The 16,270-nt window shown below is 56.1% G+C and overlaps 7 protein-coding genes across 7 annotated transcripts; 2 read left to right on the forward strand and 5 right to left on the reverse strand.

Moving 5' to 3' along the window:
• Positions 1-290: 290 nt before the first annotated feature.
• Positions 291-973, reverse strand: SETTUDRAFT_93771 (uncharacterized protein; the record flags this gene model as incomplete). Its single annotated transcript, XM_008030065.1, has 3 exons — positions 291-383; positions 436-613; positions 804-973. The coding sequence occupies 3 exons, from the start codon at positions 971-973 to the stop codon at positions 291-293; spliced, it is 441 nt and encodes a 146-aa protein (XP_008028256.1).
• Positions 974-1,242: 269 nt separating this feature from the next.
• Positions 1,243-3,193, reverse strand: SETTUDRAFT_164192 (uncharacterized protein). The gene is made up of 4 exons (XM_008030066.1): positions 2,751-3,193; positions 2,415-2,695; positions 2,275-2,363; positions 1,243-2,225 (listed from the first exon to the last, which is right to left on the reverse strand). Exons 1-4 carry the CDS (start codon positions 3,069-3,071, stop codon positions 1,453-1,455), a joined length of 1,464 nt encoding a protein of 487 aa, XP_008028257.1. The 5' UTR covers positions 3,072-3,193; the 3' UTR covers positions 1,243-1,452.
• A 1,070-nt stretch (positions 3,194-4,263) lies between these two features.
• Positions 4,264-6,050, forward strand: SETTUDRAFT_138344 (uncharacterized protein; the record flags this gene model as incomplete). Its single annotated transcript, XM_008030067.1, has 3 exons — positions 4,264-4,516; positions 4,567-5,708; positions 5,762-6,050. The coding sequence occupies 3 exons, from the start codon at positions 4,264-4,266 to the stop codon at positions 5,891-5,893; spliced, it is 1,527 nt and encodes a 508-aa protein (XP_008028258.1). The 3' UTR covers positions 5,894-6,050.
• Positions 6,051-6,712: 662 nt separating this feature from the next.
• On the forward strand, positions 6,713-8,174 carry SETTUDRAFT_118550 (uncharacterized protein; the record flags this gene model as incomplete). The annotated part of the gene is made up of 3 exons (XM_008030068.1): positions 6,713-7,019; positions 7,075-7,736; positions 7,814-8,174. The coding sequence occupies 3 exons, from the start codon at positions 6,713-6,715 to the stop codon at positions 8,120-8,122; spliced, it is 1,278 nt and encodes a 425-aa protein (XP_008028259.1). The 3' UTR covers positions 8,123-8,174.
• A 300-nt stretch (positions 8,175-8,474) lies between these two features.
• On the reverse strand, positions 8,475-10,120 carry SETTUDRAFT_42590 (uncharacterized protein). The gene is made up of 7 exons (XM_008029944.1): positions 10,054-10,120; positions 9,840-9,997; positions 9,706-9,788; positions 9,641-9,650; positions 9,119-9,581; positions 8,975-9,052; positions 8,475-8,903 (listed from the first exon to the last, which is right to left on the reverse strand). Exons 1-7 carry the CDS (start codon positions 10,108-10,110, stop codon positions 8,526-8,528), a joined length of 1,227 nt encoding a protein of 408 aa, XP_008028135.1. The 5' UTR covers positions 10,111-10,120; the 3' UTR covers positions 8,475-8,525.
• A 456-nt stretch (positions 10,121-10,576) lies between these two features.
• On the reverse strand, positions 10,577-13,071 carry SETTUDRAFT_164194 (uncharacterized protein). The gene is made up of 2 exons (XM_008030069.1): positions 10,819-13,071; positions 10,577-10,768 (listed from the first exon to the last, which is right to left on the reverse strand). The coding sequence occupies exons 1-2, from the start codon at positions 12,902-12,904 to the stop codon at positions 10,581-10,583; spliced, it is 2,274 nt and encodes a 757-aa protein (XP_008028260.1). The 5' UTR covers positions 12,905-13,071; the 3' UTR covers positions 10,577-10,580.
• Positions 13,072-14,125: 1,054 nt separating this feature from the next.
• SETTUDRAFT_164195 (uncharacterized protein) lies at positions 14,126-16,004 on the reverse strand. Its single transcript, XM_008030070.1, has 3 exons — positions 15,751-16,004; positions 14,614-15,686; positions 14,126-14,553 (listed from the first exon to the last, which is right to left on the reverse strand). The coding sequence occupies exons 1-3, from the start codon at positions 15,761-15,763 to the stop codon at positions 14,149-14,151; spliced, it is 1,491 nt and encodes a 496-aa protein (XP_008028261.1). The 5' UTR covers positions 15,764-16,004; the 3' UTR covers positions 14,126-14,148.
• Positions 16,005-16,270: the final 266 nt, after the last annotated feature.

Below are 16,270 nucleotides of genomic sequence, written 5' to 3' on the forward strand. Positions count from 1 at the left end.
CCTGAAATACCCTGTCACAGCATCACACCAGCATCACGTCAAGCAAAAGGATAAGGGGAGGGGAAATGGCAATCAAGCATCGTCTTCGTGTCTTTCAACACTCAGATTCAGCGACACCTAGTGGGGAGAGAACCTTTTTGTTTCATTGACTCCTGATCATCATGCCGCCGTATATAGCCATAAGCCCATGCCATAGTTGTGGCAGAAGAAATCCTTTCCCAGACACCATATTTTCAGTAAACCGAGAAGGGAGGAAGAAGGACGACGGTCGGATCGCACGTTCGCATTGTTTACGAGCGGCCGGGGCGGTCGTTGAAGCGACGAGGGCGCTCGACAACTTGTTGCTGGGAGACGGCGATGACGTTGGTGGGGATGCTGTCGAACTATTCAAGTCTTAGTACTGTCCGTGTTTGCGAGTGGCAGAGAATAACGTACGCCCATGCTCTTGAGCAGGTCCTTGGTCTCCTGGTCGACGTCGAGCGAGCCAGACTCGCTGTTCTGAGTAAAGTCGAGGGCAGAGATCTCGGGGACGTATTGGTCCTTTCGCTCACGCTCCTCTTCCTGGAGCTTGAACGAGATACCACGGACAGGACCACGCTGGATACGCTTCATCCTGCAAGTTGTTAGCCTCAGGGCTAGGTAAATACATGGTTGGGACGATGCCGTGGGAGGTGACGGAGCGGCCTGGCTCTTCATAGCAATGAGGTATGCGCAATTGATTTCTCTGCGCAATACCACACATGCGTTGAGGCGGCCAATTTCTCTACCACCCATTCATCCTACGGCAGCGCATGCACACGTACAAGTGAGTGGTGTATCCGGCAATCTTGTTCCTCAGCCTCTTGGACGCAATGATGGCAATCTCATCGCAGATCCTCTTGTTGGTCTCAAAGTCCAGAGAGAGCTTGGGGTAGTAGCGCTCAATGATGACCTTGGCGGACTTCTTGACGGTCTTGGTTCGGACGCGACCCATTTTGGCGACTTGTTGTGTGAGCTGGGGGAGAGGTTGTCGTGGGAAGGGGCGGTGGCTGTCGGGTTAGTGAGGTTGTCGCTGAAGAAGAGTTGCTGAGCGTGGATATTTCGCCTGTGTGTGTGATGGCCTGTGCGCTCGGTGGGCTGGTTAGTCCGGATGAGGCATAGTGTGGGCATCTTGTTCCGATGCACCAAATGTGCAGCCTCCCTGGCACCCAGCTTAGCAATGTCAGAGTCACAGTCTTGTTTCAGAAGATGATCAAAATGCCAGTATTATATGAAAATATGTAGTATGTTCGGCGTGCTAGATGAAGTCTGAAGGGAAATGAACGGTCAAGGAAAGTGTATTGCAGACGCTCGCTTATGGCTGACAAAGGAAAATAATCCAATGAACAAAACCCCGCTCTTCAGCCTTGCGGCTTTGAAGCATTCAGATGGAATCAAATACATTGCCTGAAAGTGTCACTAGAGAGTGAATGGCTAGTGGCCGCCTTCAGCAGCACCCGCAGAACTACCCTCTGCAGCATGGCCGGCAGAATTACCATGACCTGCAGGGTTGGGGAAATAGAATGCGCAAATGGCAATGATGACGTAGGTCATGACACACAGCGAACCCTCGAGATAGTTGGACTTCTTGTCACGGAGGAAGGAGCCCACGGCCAAGACTGCAAGGACCAGAGCAACGGCGTCAAAGATGGCAAAGTTGTAGTCCATGTGAACACCAATTCCCCAGCCAACCAGGACCACGAGCGGGGCGTTGAACAGGGCGGTCTGAATAGAGGCACCGAGGACATGGGCAAGTGCCATGTTGATCTGGTTGTCGTAGGCTTCATCGATGGCGAGGAGATGCTCGGCAATCTTTTCGACCAGGGGAATGAGAATGAGACCAACAAAGGCGTCGCTGACTCCACGCTCTACAATGTAGGGGATTTGAAGGACGAGGAAGATGGCCACAAGCGAGACGCAGGCCAAGGCAATGACAAGGGCGACAATGACTTCGATCATGGTGAGTTTGGGCTTCTTCAACTCCTTGTGGCGGTCCTTGTCGTTACGGTCGTCTTCCTCGTAGATTTCATGGAACAGACCGTCGTGCGAGACGGTCTGGTACAGAATGTAGATGAGATAGGCGGCCATGGAAATGATGGCTACTCCGCGAGAGATGAGGCGAGTGTTCTTTGTGATGTCGACATTGCTGTCGTAGTCGGGGTTTTGCAGAAGGAAAGAGTAGAAGACGGCGGGCAGGACAAGGGCCACTACAGCATGTTAGCATTGTGACGTGTGAGCAGGCGAGGATTCACGTACTGGCAGCGACAATCATCAAACCAGAGCCGTTTTCCGAAATGGCCTCGTGGAACTCTTGCTGGTCATGTTTGATTCCGCCTGCGATGAAGCTAGTTCAATGTTAGCTGTTGAAACAATTTACTGCTGGAGTAGTCGCTCACCATGAGCCCAAGCAGAGTAGCAAGTTGGCCAGAATGGAACCCAAGATGGCAGCCTTGATGACCTGAACGTTGGAGGCGCCTTTGGACGTCTTGAGCAGAACCATGAACAGAATGATTTCAACAATGGAGCCAAAGGTTGTCTCGAGCACAACGGCAAAAGACTTGTTGGGCATTTTGCGCGAAAACTCCTGGCCAGCAAAGCCCAGCATGTTGGCTGCCGGCAACATGGCAATGTAGTTGGTGATGAAGATGGCCAGATGCCACTCGGGCTTCACAAAATGCTGCCAGGGGAGTCAGTAGGGCGATCTTCTGCTTGTGTGCACGGATAATGCTCACCAGGGCAATGGCAATGGGAACAATGGGCCACAGCATGTTGACGAGCATGGACGGCGTGCTACTACTCCTGCCAGTGATGACGAGAAACTTGATCAGGTTGAAGCCGGACCTGCCACTTTCACCCTCGGGATGGATGCCCTTTGTGACCTTGTGGCCATTGTGGTTGTACTGCGGCAGAGACTCGCGGCGCCTGCTCCGCGATCGACGGTCTGATGAATGGCGCGGGGCACTGCGCGAGGGCTTCTCGGAGCTGTATGCTCGGTCTCGCGAGGAGCGGTGGCCGCTGGGATAGTCTCGCGAGGGTCGTGAGCTGTGAGCCATGTCGTGTGGCGATGGGATGGGCCAAGGAGTTGGAAGCGGTGCTCAGGGCTGCCGCAGCCGTTTGTTTAGGTTGGCGGGTCGGGGCGTGTGGATTGGCATGCAGTGATGTGCAGACTGGCCAGCTGCTGTTGAACCGGTCGAGGGGATAAAAGGAAACAACGCTGGCTGGCCAAGTGAAACTGGAGGGCTGACGTGAAGCGCGCCGGCGTCATCTCGGGCGGCGACTGGTTCCTTGTTTACCAGTAGCAGCCCGTGTTGCCAACGTGCGCCCGCTTGCATTGGGCACAGCCTCGATGCTTTGTGCGCCAGCGAGACTCTGCTGTATCAGTTTTACACCGAACTTCTGCGGCCTAATGCGTTGCGGTCAACCCTTGCCCGCGGCCATTGGCCCAGCCGCATGTTTTTCCTTTGTCAAGCTGAGCTTGTCTGCTACTGACACGTCACCAAGCATCGGGGAGCGTCCCTGGCGGTGCTTGATACAGCTTGGCTGTGGACCGGCGCGGGCTGGTGTTGGGCCAGAGGGGCCAGAGGGGCCGGAACAAGGTTTCGCCCGCTGCGCCTTGACGTGGGCCCAGCCTCCGCGCCTGGCTGGGACAGCATCGGACAGGTTGCAATCTACGCTATACAGACACGAGGCGGGAAAGGGTCGCCATCGTGGCATTGGCATCGTGCAATCGCCATAGCCCCGGCCTGGGGGGTGCCGGCGGGGCCAGTAGGCATGTCGTGCAGCCCTGGGGAGCGGATATAGCCATCATCGTGCCTTGCATTCCGGGGGCTAGCGCTGGCTACCGACCTGCATGCGCACAGACAAGGCAGAGGTGAGACTTCGTATCCCTTCAGGCAGAGATATAAGGCATGTCTCTCGGGCGGCGCGTATGTGAAGAGGCCGTGTTTCTGCTCCCTTGCTTGGCGAACGGGGCCGTGGCCGGCGTATAAACGCCCACGACCTGCGACCATCCTATTGCGGCCTTGGCTTGGCGCCGCCCAGACACGTCACGTGCCCCGCCTAGATACATCACGTGCCCCACCTCCCAGGTCACGTGCCCTGCCGTGCACGGAGATAGGCGTCATGGTTCGTATCAGTAGGCACGTGTTAGCGTCATAGCAACGCTGAGCCCGCCGCTCGAAACAAACATCGCGCTGCCCTCGCTGCCTCGCCGTCCACACCTCTCCCCTCTCCGCACTCTCCACCATGGTCTTCCTATCCGCATTTGCCCTGTGCGCAGCCGTAACAAGCGTATCCGCGCTCCAGGCGCCGCTTCTGTCGTCCGGCAGCCAGGCGCTGCTTGGACACGCCCACGCAACCAAACCGCTGGTCAACTCAGCCAAGCTCCAGGAGCTCATCAGCGGCGACAGGCTCATGACGCGTGCGAAGAAGCTGTACGAGATTGCAAAGCTTGGTGAGGCCGAGTACAACCACCCGACCAGAGTGATTGGTAGCGCCGGTACGCGTGCTCACGTGCCCTGTCCATGCCTGATATACTCACTCTTCCAGGCCACCTCGGCACCCTATCCTACATCTACGAGACTATTCACGAGCTCGGCGACTACTACACCATTTCCAACCAGTCGTTCCCCGCTGTGTCCGGCAATGTCTTCGAGTCGCGTCTGGTCATCGGAAGCAGCGTGCCCAAGTCCGCCTCGCCCATGGGCCTGACCCCGGCAACCAAGGACAAGGAGCCTGTGCATGGCGATCTCGTGCACGTCGAAAACGAGGGTTGCCAGGAATCCGACTTCCCCGACTCGGTCGCGGGCAACATTGCCTTTATCAAGCGCGGAGTGTGTCCGTTTGGCACAAAGTCGGAGAACGCTGGTCGCAAAGGCGCTGTGGCGGCCGTCGTTTACAATTATGACAAGGATGCTGTTTCCGGGACTTTGGGCACACCATCTCCTGACCACGTTGCAACCTTTGGTCTTTCCGGTGAAGAAGCGGAGCCTATCCTGGAGAAGCTTGCCAAGGGAAAGCACGTCGATGCCATTGCTTACATCGATGCCGAAGTCAACCAGATCCTGACGGTCAACATCGTTGCTCAGACAGCTGAGGGTGACCCTGAGAATTGCGTCATGCTCGGCGCTCACAGCGACAGCGTCACTGAAGGTCCTGGCATCAACGACGACGGCTCAGGCACAATCTCGCTTCTCGAAGTTGCTACCCAGCTCACCAAGTTCAACGTCTCCAACTGCGTGCGGTTCGCCTGGTGGGCCGGTGAAGAGGAAGGCCTGCTTGGCTCTGATTACTATGTGGCCTCGCTCTCGGAGAAGGAGAATCAGAAGATTCGTCTTTTCATGGACTACGACATGATGGGCAGTCCCAACTTTGCCTACCAAATCTACAATGCTACCAATGCCGTGAACCCCACCGGATCAGAGGAGCTTCGTGACTTGTACATCAAGTGGTACGAGGACGAGGGCCTGAATTACACCTTCATCCCCTTTGACGGCCGTAGCGATTATGATGGATTTATTCGCAACGGTATCCCTGGTGGTGGCATTGCAACCGGTGCCGAAGGCATCAAGACGGACAAGGAGGCTGAAATGTTTGGTGGCAAGGCAGGTGATTGGTATGATCCGTGCTACCACCAGCTCTGCGATGATGTCGGCAATGTCAACCTTACAGCCTGGGTTGTCAACACAAAGGTAAGACTTTCCAAGACTTGGGCGTTGAATGAACAAGTACTAAAACGTCGTAGCTCATCGCTCATTCCGTTGCGACGTATGCGCAATCTTTCGAGGGCTTTCCCAAGCGCCAGCTTGACATTGCGGCCAAGTCAACTGCCTACAGGGAGAATGCCAAGTACCATGGTGACAAGCTGTTCATTTAGTTGCTTGTTCTCTGTTTCTTGACTGCAGTCGCCTGTGATACGTACACGTCCCTCTCCTTATATCTCAGTCTTTGGTCGTTTTGAGCTTGTGCAGTTATGAGTAATGTATGATTACATCTAGGAGACATTTTATAGAACATGAAAGAACCAGTCTAGCCTGTTCATCTATACTGCCCAGGACCACAAGTCGCTCTTGTGCAAATTGCATTCCTTCTAACCACACAGACGATACACATGGACCGATGCGACATGTTCCTCTCGATCGCCAGCTACACTGTAAGGCCGAAGCGGCGGCAAAATTTCGCCCGCACCCCAGTCGCTTCTCCCACCAAGGCCCCCACATGCGGCAAGGTCTCAGCTCGGAGCCTCTCCACGCCCCGACACCGCGCTACAGACTTCACAACAGACATAGCAGCGGCACCGGAAGACAACACTACTCCGTACCAAGCCTGCAACGTTGCTTGACGACAAGATATAGCCCTCTGAAACAGCCAATTGCGGCCTGCGGTGTTCAATGAACACGGCGCTGGGACGCCTAGTGATGTCACTCTAAACTTACAGATGAGCCCAGAACCACCGATCTGGATGCGAATGCGATTCACGACACAAATATGTAGATGCGTGATCAGGCGGTTAACGTTGTTTGTGCACAGTGTGCACTGACTAGGACCGAGGTATCGTAGATATATAGCAGAGGGTATCTGGTCTGTTTAATATCAGCAAACATCACGACAGTCTCAATTGGCACCTGCACATATTCTTTCATAATCGCGACTCTCGAACTCTCTCGTTCTATTCAACCCCTTTCTTTAGGCAGACATGGCCTCTTCATCTCCCCTCGATATCTTGATATCCGGCGCTGGTATCGCAGGACCGAGCCTTGCGTACTGGCTGAGTCGCTTGATTCCAACCTCTCAAATCACTATTATAGAACGCAGCCCCGAACCGCGTCTCGGTGGCCAAGCAATCGACCTACGCTCATCATGCATACCTATCGTCAAGAAAATGGGCTTGTTGGGCAAGGTCAAAGAGCTCCACACAACTGAAGTCGGCATGCAATTCGTGTATAGAGACGGCCAAAGACGAGCCACATTCGAAGCGAGCGGCGAGGAAGAGCGTCAGAGCGGTATGCCGTTTCTCGTGTCCAATTATGCAGAAACCTACATATTGACTCTGCACAGCAACGAGCGAATACGAAATCCTGCGCGGAGACATGGCACGCCTCCTGTACGAGGCCACAAAGGACAATGCCAACATCCGCTACATCTTCGACGAGATGATTGCTTCGGTCGCCGAACAAGACAACGACAAGGTCCAAGTGACATTCAAGAACAAACTACCCCCAACACAATACCACGTCGTCGTCGGCGCAGACGGCCAAATGTCGCGCACCCGCCGCCTGGTCTTTGGCCACGGCCCCAACAACGACGACTACCTGCACCGACTCGGCCAGTACTCTGCGCTCTTCACCATGCCGCGCGACGCCGCCCGCGACACAAACTACGCTCAGTGGTACAACGCGTCGCGGGGCCGCCTGTTTTTCCTGCGCCCGGACCGCCACGGCACAACGAGAACGTACCTCGCCGTCACCGATCCAGATCTCGCGCGCTTCACCGAAATCGATCGCCTGCTCAAGAGCGGGTCCCGCGACCAGCAGCAAGCGTGGTTTGCAAATGAGTTCAAGGACGCTGGATGGCAGGCGGACCGCTGCATCCGCGAAATGAGTGCCGCAGAGGACTTTTACATGCAGCAGATTGCGCAGGTGAAGATGGATACGTGGGTGAAAGGGCATGTAGCGTTGGTGGGTGATGCTGCGTATTGTCCCAGTCCGATATCAGGTGTTGTACGTCTTCCCCTCCCATTCCCCTTGGGAAACCGCACAAGCCGAACTACTAACACAGCACCCCCCCCCCCCCGCAGGGCACCGGCGCCGCAATCGTAGGCTCCTACGTTCTCGCCGGCGAACTGTCCCGCTCCCCCACCGACATCCGCGCCGCCCTGGCAAACTACGAGCGCATCACAAGACAGTACGTGGACAAGGCCCAGCGCCTGATCCCAGGCGCGCCGCACATTGCGAATCCCCAGTCCGAATGGGGCATTTTCCTGCTGAGTAGCGTGACGGGCGTGCTGGCGCACCCCTTTGTACAGCGGTTTAGTGGTGTGCTGGGGAATGCGATTCCCGCGTTTGGATCCACGACGGTTTGGAGTCCGCCCGAGTATGAGGCGTAGCGGGAGATTGTAATTTTGTGTGTGTGTGTGCAGTTAAATGGGTGTTGGGAAGATGGTTTGTAGATGTTTTTAGGAGATGGGGCTTGTGAATGCATATTTCCATTGCGTACTCAGTGCGTACTTACCAAGGGGGGAGAAGATTCAAGTATCCTTTCCATGTAAGATGCGCTCATGACAGATTAGTATGTAGAATTAGAGCAAAGCTTGTCAATGCACACCGAGTAAAAGTCACATGAACATACATGGTATGCCTACTTATGCCCATCACTACTAGCTTGAATCCCCGCATCATAAGCACAGCACCCAAAAAAAACCCCTAATTTCCGATTCCCAGAAAAAACGATTGAATTCTCCTACATAAGCCAAACACACATACTTACTCACACAACTCACAACCGCGCACTTATTCAGCCAGAAGATCAACACCGACACCTCTCAGGGCATGCACAGCCCAAGTCGGATACCTATTCTTCTCGCCGTGATACAGCGAGTGAAAAAACTGTTTCAGAAACTGCGGGTATCGATCCTGGAGAATGGCTTCTCGGGCGTTGTGCATGAGCGTAAGTTGGTAGTGCACATTGTGCATGGTGAGGAGATGGGCGCCTGCCGTTTCCTTTGCAGTAACGTGGTAGATGTATGCTCGTGTGATGCCGAGGCCGCCACTGGATGCAGGGCGGCAGCAAGTACAGGTGCAGTCCTGCTCGATGGGAGTGAAGTCTTGGGCGTAGAGGGCGTTGCGCAGGTTGAGCGAGCCGCGTGAAGTGATTGCGTTGCCGAAGCGCTGGAGACGCGGTTACTACGTTAGTGTTGAGGTGGAAAAGAGAGAGAGGGAGGGAGGGAGGATTGGCGTACGGCGGTTCGCGTCGGCCACACACAGTCAAACATGTCTGCGCCTAGGGCTACGGATACGACCAGGTCTTCGGGGTAGCCCTGCGGTGGTGGTGCGGTTAGCAAGAAAAAAGAAACGGGGCTGCGTGAGGATCAAGAGCGACATACCACGCCCATGACATAGCGCGGTTTCTTCCCCGGAAGCAGCTCGGTACATGTCTTGACGACACTGCAGTACGCGGCTTTTTCCTCGCCGCCGGATAAGCCTCCAATAGCGATTCCAGGCGTGTCTCTAGCGACCATTTCAGCGGTGCATTCTCTGCGCATGTCGAGGTCAAGGCCGCCTTGGATGATGCAGAAGAGATTCTGGCGCTCGGGGTATTTGTGCGCGTGGATGCAGCGATCGAGCCAGCGGACCGAGCGCTCCATTGCTTCGCGCATGCGGGCGTGGTCGGGAGACGTGGTGACAATCACGTCGTCGAGCTGCATGATGATGTCGCTGCCGATAGAGTTTTGCAGCGAGATGGAGTGTTCGGGCGTGAGCAGCATGGGCTCGCCATCGTGCGGACTGAGGAACCGCACGCCCTCCTCGGTCACTTTGGCGAGCTTCAGCAGCGATACCATCTGGAAGCTGGCGGGCGCGTCAGCCGGGTGTTTCTTCTGTGCGCCTGGTTGGGAGTCTTCACTCACCCACCACTATCTGTAGCAGTCAGCATCTTGTAGTCTTGCTGCACGTGACGTGTTGTGGCGGGCACCTGTGAGGATATTATGTGGCCATGACTGCAGTTTGTGTGCACCGCCAATGGCATCAAGCGTTGCTTGTCCTGGCTTGAGGCCTCTTCGCACACGTCAGTCGAGAGCAGCATGGGCGGGCCAGTGTTTGCCATACAGATGATAAGTGTTGTTCAGACAGAGGCGGCAACCCTGGTCTTCAAGCTGGTCTGGCGTCAGGCCCTTGAGCGAGGCCTGCGTTGCGACAGGCATGAAGATGGGCAGTGGGACTGGGCCATGAGGAAGGTGAAGCGTCGCAGCACGTGCTCTGGTGACCTGTGCCTGTCAGATGCTGATGTGACAATCTCCATCTCTCTATCAGCAACACATACGGAGCATTTCCCCAGCAGCTCAAACGTGAGCGCGGACGGCATCGATACAGGCGCCATGGTACGCTTGCACTTGTCGAGTTGCCAGCATCTGCACGATAACGCAACGGCAAACCTCGGTGCTAAAATTAGCTGCGGCCCGTTCACTTGGCGCTCTTCGTCTAAAGTACTGAGAATGTGCTAGCGCCGAGCACGAGCCGTATGAATGCATCGCCATATGCAAGTAGTTAGTCTTATATCACACCGCATAAACACGATAGTGATAGTGATACGAGCAGTTTACGGCATAGCGATCAGCATTGCAACGGGCAATCATGTCAGTAGCGCCAAGCTGTCAAAACAAACATCAACTATACCTAAACCAGCCGATTCAATAATGCTAACGACGGGTGGTGGGAACCTGTCAACTTTAGAGATATTGGTTACCGTCACAGTCACGATGCAAAGGGGCCCAGGGACCAGATTTTGAAAATATGAACAAAGACGATGAATTTGAGTGAGACTCATATCTAAATCTAGAAATTTTGCCCTCAAAATTTCTCCATCAAATTCTTGCGGACAGTCCACATGCGGGCTCTCTTGCCGTATATATACATTGGAATGGAAAATAACAAACAGCCCAATTGGATGCCTCCAATGGCCAAAAAGGTCTTCTTGCTGCCACTGGATTCAAGCCAGTGCGGGAAGAAGAGGGAGAAGATGAAGCCGTGGAGAACGTCTAGAGGAGTGTTAGTATAAGGGAAAGCAGAACAAGCGACTATGACTTACTCTTCGAAAAGTTGAGCGTGACAAGCGCCTCGCCAGCATACATGCGGTAGCTGTCCACAACAAAGGTAATAGCAGTGGTACTAGCCAACGAACAGCCAAAGCTGATGACACCGAAAAAGACAGTCGGCACAATCCATGCATCCCTTTCCTCGGCACTCCAGCCAAAGCCCATGAGCCCGATGACCGTACTAATAGCAATGGGAATTGCCATGATAAGACGGAATTCAGGCTCGTACACGCCGTCGTTTTTGCGCGCCATGAAGCGCACAACAAGATCCGAAACTCGACCTGCTACTGCCGTTCCAAGGACACCGCCTACAAAAGGCGAAATGTAGACGAGACCGACTTGCAGGGGTGTAAAGTGGTATGAAGTATCGTGGTAAATGTGCGCAACGGACTCAGACAGTACAATTAGCCAACCGACAGCCAGCGCGTATACAAGCGATGACCACAGAACAGCGGGGTAGGCAAAGAGAATAAACGGTCGAATGGCCACACGCAACCATTTGTCCTTGGCAAGGCGGCCGTTCCATGGCTTGAGTGACTCGCGATACGACTTTGGCGGGGCATCACGATAGTAGTCGGTGTAGTGAATGGAAAATTGTTCCGAGACAGCATCAGCTCCGTCTGAACCTGTGTGGCCAGTCCCTGGACGAGCGTCCTGTTTCTCTGGATCGGTGTTGGTGGATGGTGTAATTTGGCCAAAATAGTCTTGACGTTGTGTCTCGCCGGGGGTGGAATGGATACTCATTGGGGAGCGGGGCGTTGGAGGAGCACTGGCGTGTCGTGGATGCTCTTCAGCAAAGTTGACGTGGTGCGCTGCCGCCTTCTCATCGACGTCCGGTTCGGCAAATCCAACGTGTGCCGTCTTCTCGTCAGGGGCCGGCTCAGCGAATCCAACGTGTGCATTCTTGTGGCGTTTGGCAGCGTTCTCCGAAGGCGAGGCTACAGGATGGCCCAGCGGGGATGCCACAGGCGAAATAACCTGTGGTGTTGCAGGCACAGACACGCCCGGCTGTCCTTGGGCGTCTCCCGCAGGCTTCTTGTGGTGCAGGTTCGGTAGGTGAAAGTGGCTGTGGTGTTTTCCGGGGCTTTGGCTGCGAGCCCGATTGCGGCGCCTGGCTGGCCTGGGGGCTCTGTCCCAGAAGGTCTCGGGGACAAAGAAGAAGATGAGGAAGAAGCAGAAGCCGACAATCATAGCGGTGATCCAGAAAACCCACCTCCATCCCATGGACTGCACAATGGCAGCGCTCACAAGAGGAATCAGGTTCTTTCCACCGAGCAGCAGCAAGGTGTAGATGCCGAGACGGTATGCCCGCTCGTGGAGGAAAAAGATCTCGGCAATAGTGGCACTGGGGAGGCACTCGACGGGCGAGACGGCGAAGCCCTGGACAATACGAGCAACGACGAGCGAAGCATAATTGGGTGACAGGGCACACCAGATGGACGAGAGGGTAAAGAGAATAATGGCGCCCAGATAGACGGGCCTCTTTCCGTACAGAATGGCCGTGGGCGAAGCAACAACACTGCCAAGACCAAGACCCAGCATGTACAAGCCCGTGGTCAGGGCCACCTGGGGTATCGACACATTGTAGGTCCTGGCAACATCGTTAAAACCGGCAGCCAGCAAGGGCGTCATGCCTCCTCCAATCATGCAGTAGAAGCCGAGGGACAGCAGGGCCAGGTCGCGGCGAACCTGGTTCCAGTTGAGGGGGTCGTTTGCCGAGTCCTCTGGCTGGGGATCGAGGATGAAGCGGCCATCCTTTGTGCGTTTTTTCTCCGGCTGGCGCGAGCGCGACGAGTGGCGCGAGCCGTGCGAGATGGTGCGCTGGGGCTGCGGGCGCTGTGTGGTGGGCAGCGACGAGGCCGAGGTGCGGGCATGGGCATGCTGGAGACCTAGCGGTTCGTTGCGGTTATGGACGCGCGAGAGCAGAATGACGGAGCCGGGCACTTCGTCCGTCTCGGGGTCGCTGAGGATTCCCAGGTTCCACTTGCGTCGCGGAGCATCCTTCTCTTGCGTCGAATTGTCCGTCGACGCAGCAGCGCTGGCGTCGTGCGTCTTGCGCCACGGAGTCAGCTTCACCATGGCGGGGCACTCGAGCAAAGGCTGGAGGGCGGCGGGCGAGACGGGGAGGAAGAGTGCAGAGGGCGTGCAGAGCAGAGGAGCAGGAAGAAAGCCGGCGGACGGGCGGAGGACTATATCACGAGTCGGCCATGGCCACGGTCATGGTGGTGGTGGTGCTCGGAATCGCGGTAGTGGTGGTGGTGGTAGTGGTGGTGGTAGTGGTGCCAGGGTACAGGCTAGTTTGGGGAGCACGCGTCTCACGAGGACCCTCTTCTCCACACACGCGGCGAGGATAGCGGTGCAGGATGATGGAGCTGGTTCTGCACGATAAGGACAGCTGACGGCGTGTGATATGATTGTGGGGTGTCCATGGCCGTGGTGGTTGGGGTCGGCGGCGGCGCGTGCGGTGTCGACGCGGGCAAAAAGAAGGTGCATATCGCGGCTGCCTCTGCTAGCGCCGGCCCAATGACGCACTGCCAAGCTCCATGTGATCAGGCCCCCGCGTGCGCCTCGAGCCCCGCGCCTCCCATTGGCCGCCGCGCCCTCTCACCGCCCGCCGCCCGCCGCCCTCTCAGCCCATGGCGGTGGGCGCTAGGCCCGTCGTGTCGCATGTACCTTTACTTGTCCATGATCCCAGCTCCAGCGCCCTCTCGGCCAATAGCAGTCCACCGAGACGCCGCACCGCCACACCTGCTCGCCTAACGCGCCATGCGGCCGCTACTCCCCTCGGCTCACCGCATTCGGCCTGTTGCGCCCGCCATTGGACCCTCCACGTGCTCGGCGCCCAAGACGCAATGCTTGGGCTCGCTCCTCTCACCCGACAACCATACACCTGCACCTGCGCCTATACGACAAGCCACCACCGCTAGCACCAGCACTAGCACAATGCCCGTTTTAATTTTCTTGGAGGCCCTCACGTCTCGCTGTTGCTACCGTCTCTGCTGCACTCTCCGCCCCTCCCCCGCCAGCGCATATCGCCATTTCGTCATATCGTGATATCAGGCCTCATGTCGGTCGTTTGCGGCGCTACACGCCCTGCTTCCGCCCGTCGGTGCATCAGGCGCTGCAGCAAGCAAGCCTTGATCGACCACCCCCATGGCCCAATTCGTCCATGATGCTACAACACCGAGCACCACGTATCCTTGCCGAGCACCGTGTTTCATGTACGATTACGCTGCCACAAGCACTCGGCGCATCAATTGCTGTTGGTGTTTTTTGCACATTCCATGTTTTTTTTTCCTTGGTTTGGTTTTGCCTTGCCTGCTCTACATGTTGTCCTCTCGCCACTTTGATTTTACCTTCTGCCATCCCTCCATCTCACCCTTCCCACCCCTCTTTTCCAAACCTAGTCCCCGTTCCACCCATTCCTGACTGCCCATTTCGCTCAATCTCGACAGGGCCCGCGCAAACGCGAACCGCTCCTCGTCGCCGCTGAAAATGGACGAGTTCTTGAGCATGCTCATGTTCATGCCCAGGTCATCCATGAGATTGCGCATGACATCTGAGATTGCCTCTCCGTCATCCTCACCGGCCTTGGGGGCTCCGGTCAACGAAGCTGACGAATCCGCTGCCTTGCCGGCTTTCTTGCTTGCATTTACCGCGTCGCTGAGCTCTGCCTGGTCAACAAACAGCGACGTCAGCGGAACCGCTGTCGTCATAACCAACTTGGCCTGTCACGCCATTAGCACACACACAGAGTTCCATGTATATTTGCCCAAATGTCCACTCACTCTCGCCTCATACACGGCATCAATAAATGTGATGAACCTCCTGGCCAAATCTCGACTGCGGTAGTTCATGCCAGGAACCCCTGTAATGATAAAAGCTTCGTATTGTCGCGTGAGCTCCAAATAGTCAGCAGCACCTGTAGCACGCCCGATAATCTCATCAAAGCTAAACACGGTACACTTGCCGCTAGCTTTGGGAACGTGGATCTCCCTCCCCCACACTTCATGCACAGCAGCATGTGGCGGGTCATGTTCAAAGTCACCGAGAAATCGGAACCACCGGTCGGCATGCGTCTGCGCCGATGCATCCAGAGGGTGGTGATAGACGCCCGAGGGCGGCCTGGGAATCTTGCGGTAATCCGTCGACGAGTCGAGGTTCAGCACCGTAAGGCGCGATTTCAGCAGATTGATGCAGGGGATAAACGACTCGCGCTGTATCCCGTTCTTGTACAGGTCGTCCGGGTGTCTGTTGGACGTTGTCACAATCACAGTGCCATGCGCCATCAAGCCCTCCATCAGCCGCCGCAGGATCATGGCATCCGCCACGTCGGTGCACTGGAACTCGTCAAAGCACAGCACCGACGAGCGCTCTGCTATCCCCGCCGCCACAAACGGAACCAGATCAATGTCGTTGCCGTGTACCATTTTCATCTTGTGCAAATCCTTGTGCACGCTCTGCATGAAGGCATGGAAATGTATCCGTGTCTTTCGTTGAATGTTTGCCGGTAGCGTGTCGTAGAAGAGATCCATCATCATCGTCTTCCCGCTGCCTACATCGCCATACATGTAGATGCCCTTGGGCAGCGACTCGGGGATGGGCGGGAGTGCCGAGCCGGCCGGCTTGGAGGACGACAGGAAAGAGAACAGGCTCTTTTTAGCCGGCTGCAGCGATTCGATCGTGGGTTGCTGTACCGGAGGCTGGGTGTAACTCCCCAGCATGTCGTGTAGGTCTTGCAGGCTTCGGATGATGTTGCGCTGGTGCTCGTCGTCTCGCAGGCGGCCGGACTGCACGCGCACATTGTACTCGGCCATGGGACCATGCGTCCCCTCGATGGTATATTCTTCTTCAGGAAAGACTGTCCACGTCTTAGCACATGCTCTCGCCATCGTTGGGCTGGGACGAGTCCCGCGATCCAGTACTTTCTTGCGCCATGACCTGCGCATACCCTCTGCAGCCCACCACCGCCACATGTGAGCGCGCAGATACTGATTTCCGAGCCTGTGTGCTTCGCACGCACGTTGTGCACATGGCCCTCCGCCCTCTGCTACCTGCGAGTTGTCGTCCCGCCGCAACCTGTCTCGGTATCGGACCAGCCCATCGCGAAAGGTTTCTCAGCCCGCGCAGGACCTCGTGTGATGTCATTTTGGACATTTGGCGCTCGCCCAAAGGCTGCAACAGCCCGCTGAGCAGAAAGAACAAGACTGAAAAGGAGTGTGGTGCGCGCAAGAGCACAATATCTAAATCAAAGCGCAGAAAGCGTAGGTGGTGGACCGTTCCGCATGTGCGCGCGAGACCCACGCTGACTTAGCCCGCGCCGCGGCGGGTTTCCACGTAGCGCTGTCCACAGCCGAGGCTTTGGCCTTTCCGGTGTAGCTGAAGAGGCCATGTCGGCAATTCTTCTAGTAGCCGAGCAGAGCCGTCTACTATACACGACATGTG

This window comes from Exserohilum turcica (genome assembly GCF_000359705.1).
Source record: "Exserohilum turcica Et28A unplaced genomic scaffold SETTUscaffold_4, whole genome shotgun sequence".
Lineage (NCBI taxonomy): Eukaryota > Fungi > Ascomycota > Dothideomycetes > Pleosporales > Pleosporaceae > Exserohilum > Exserohilum turcicum.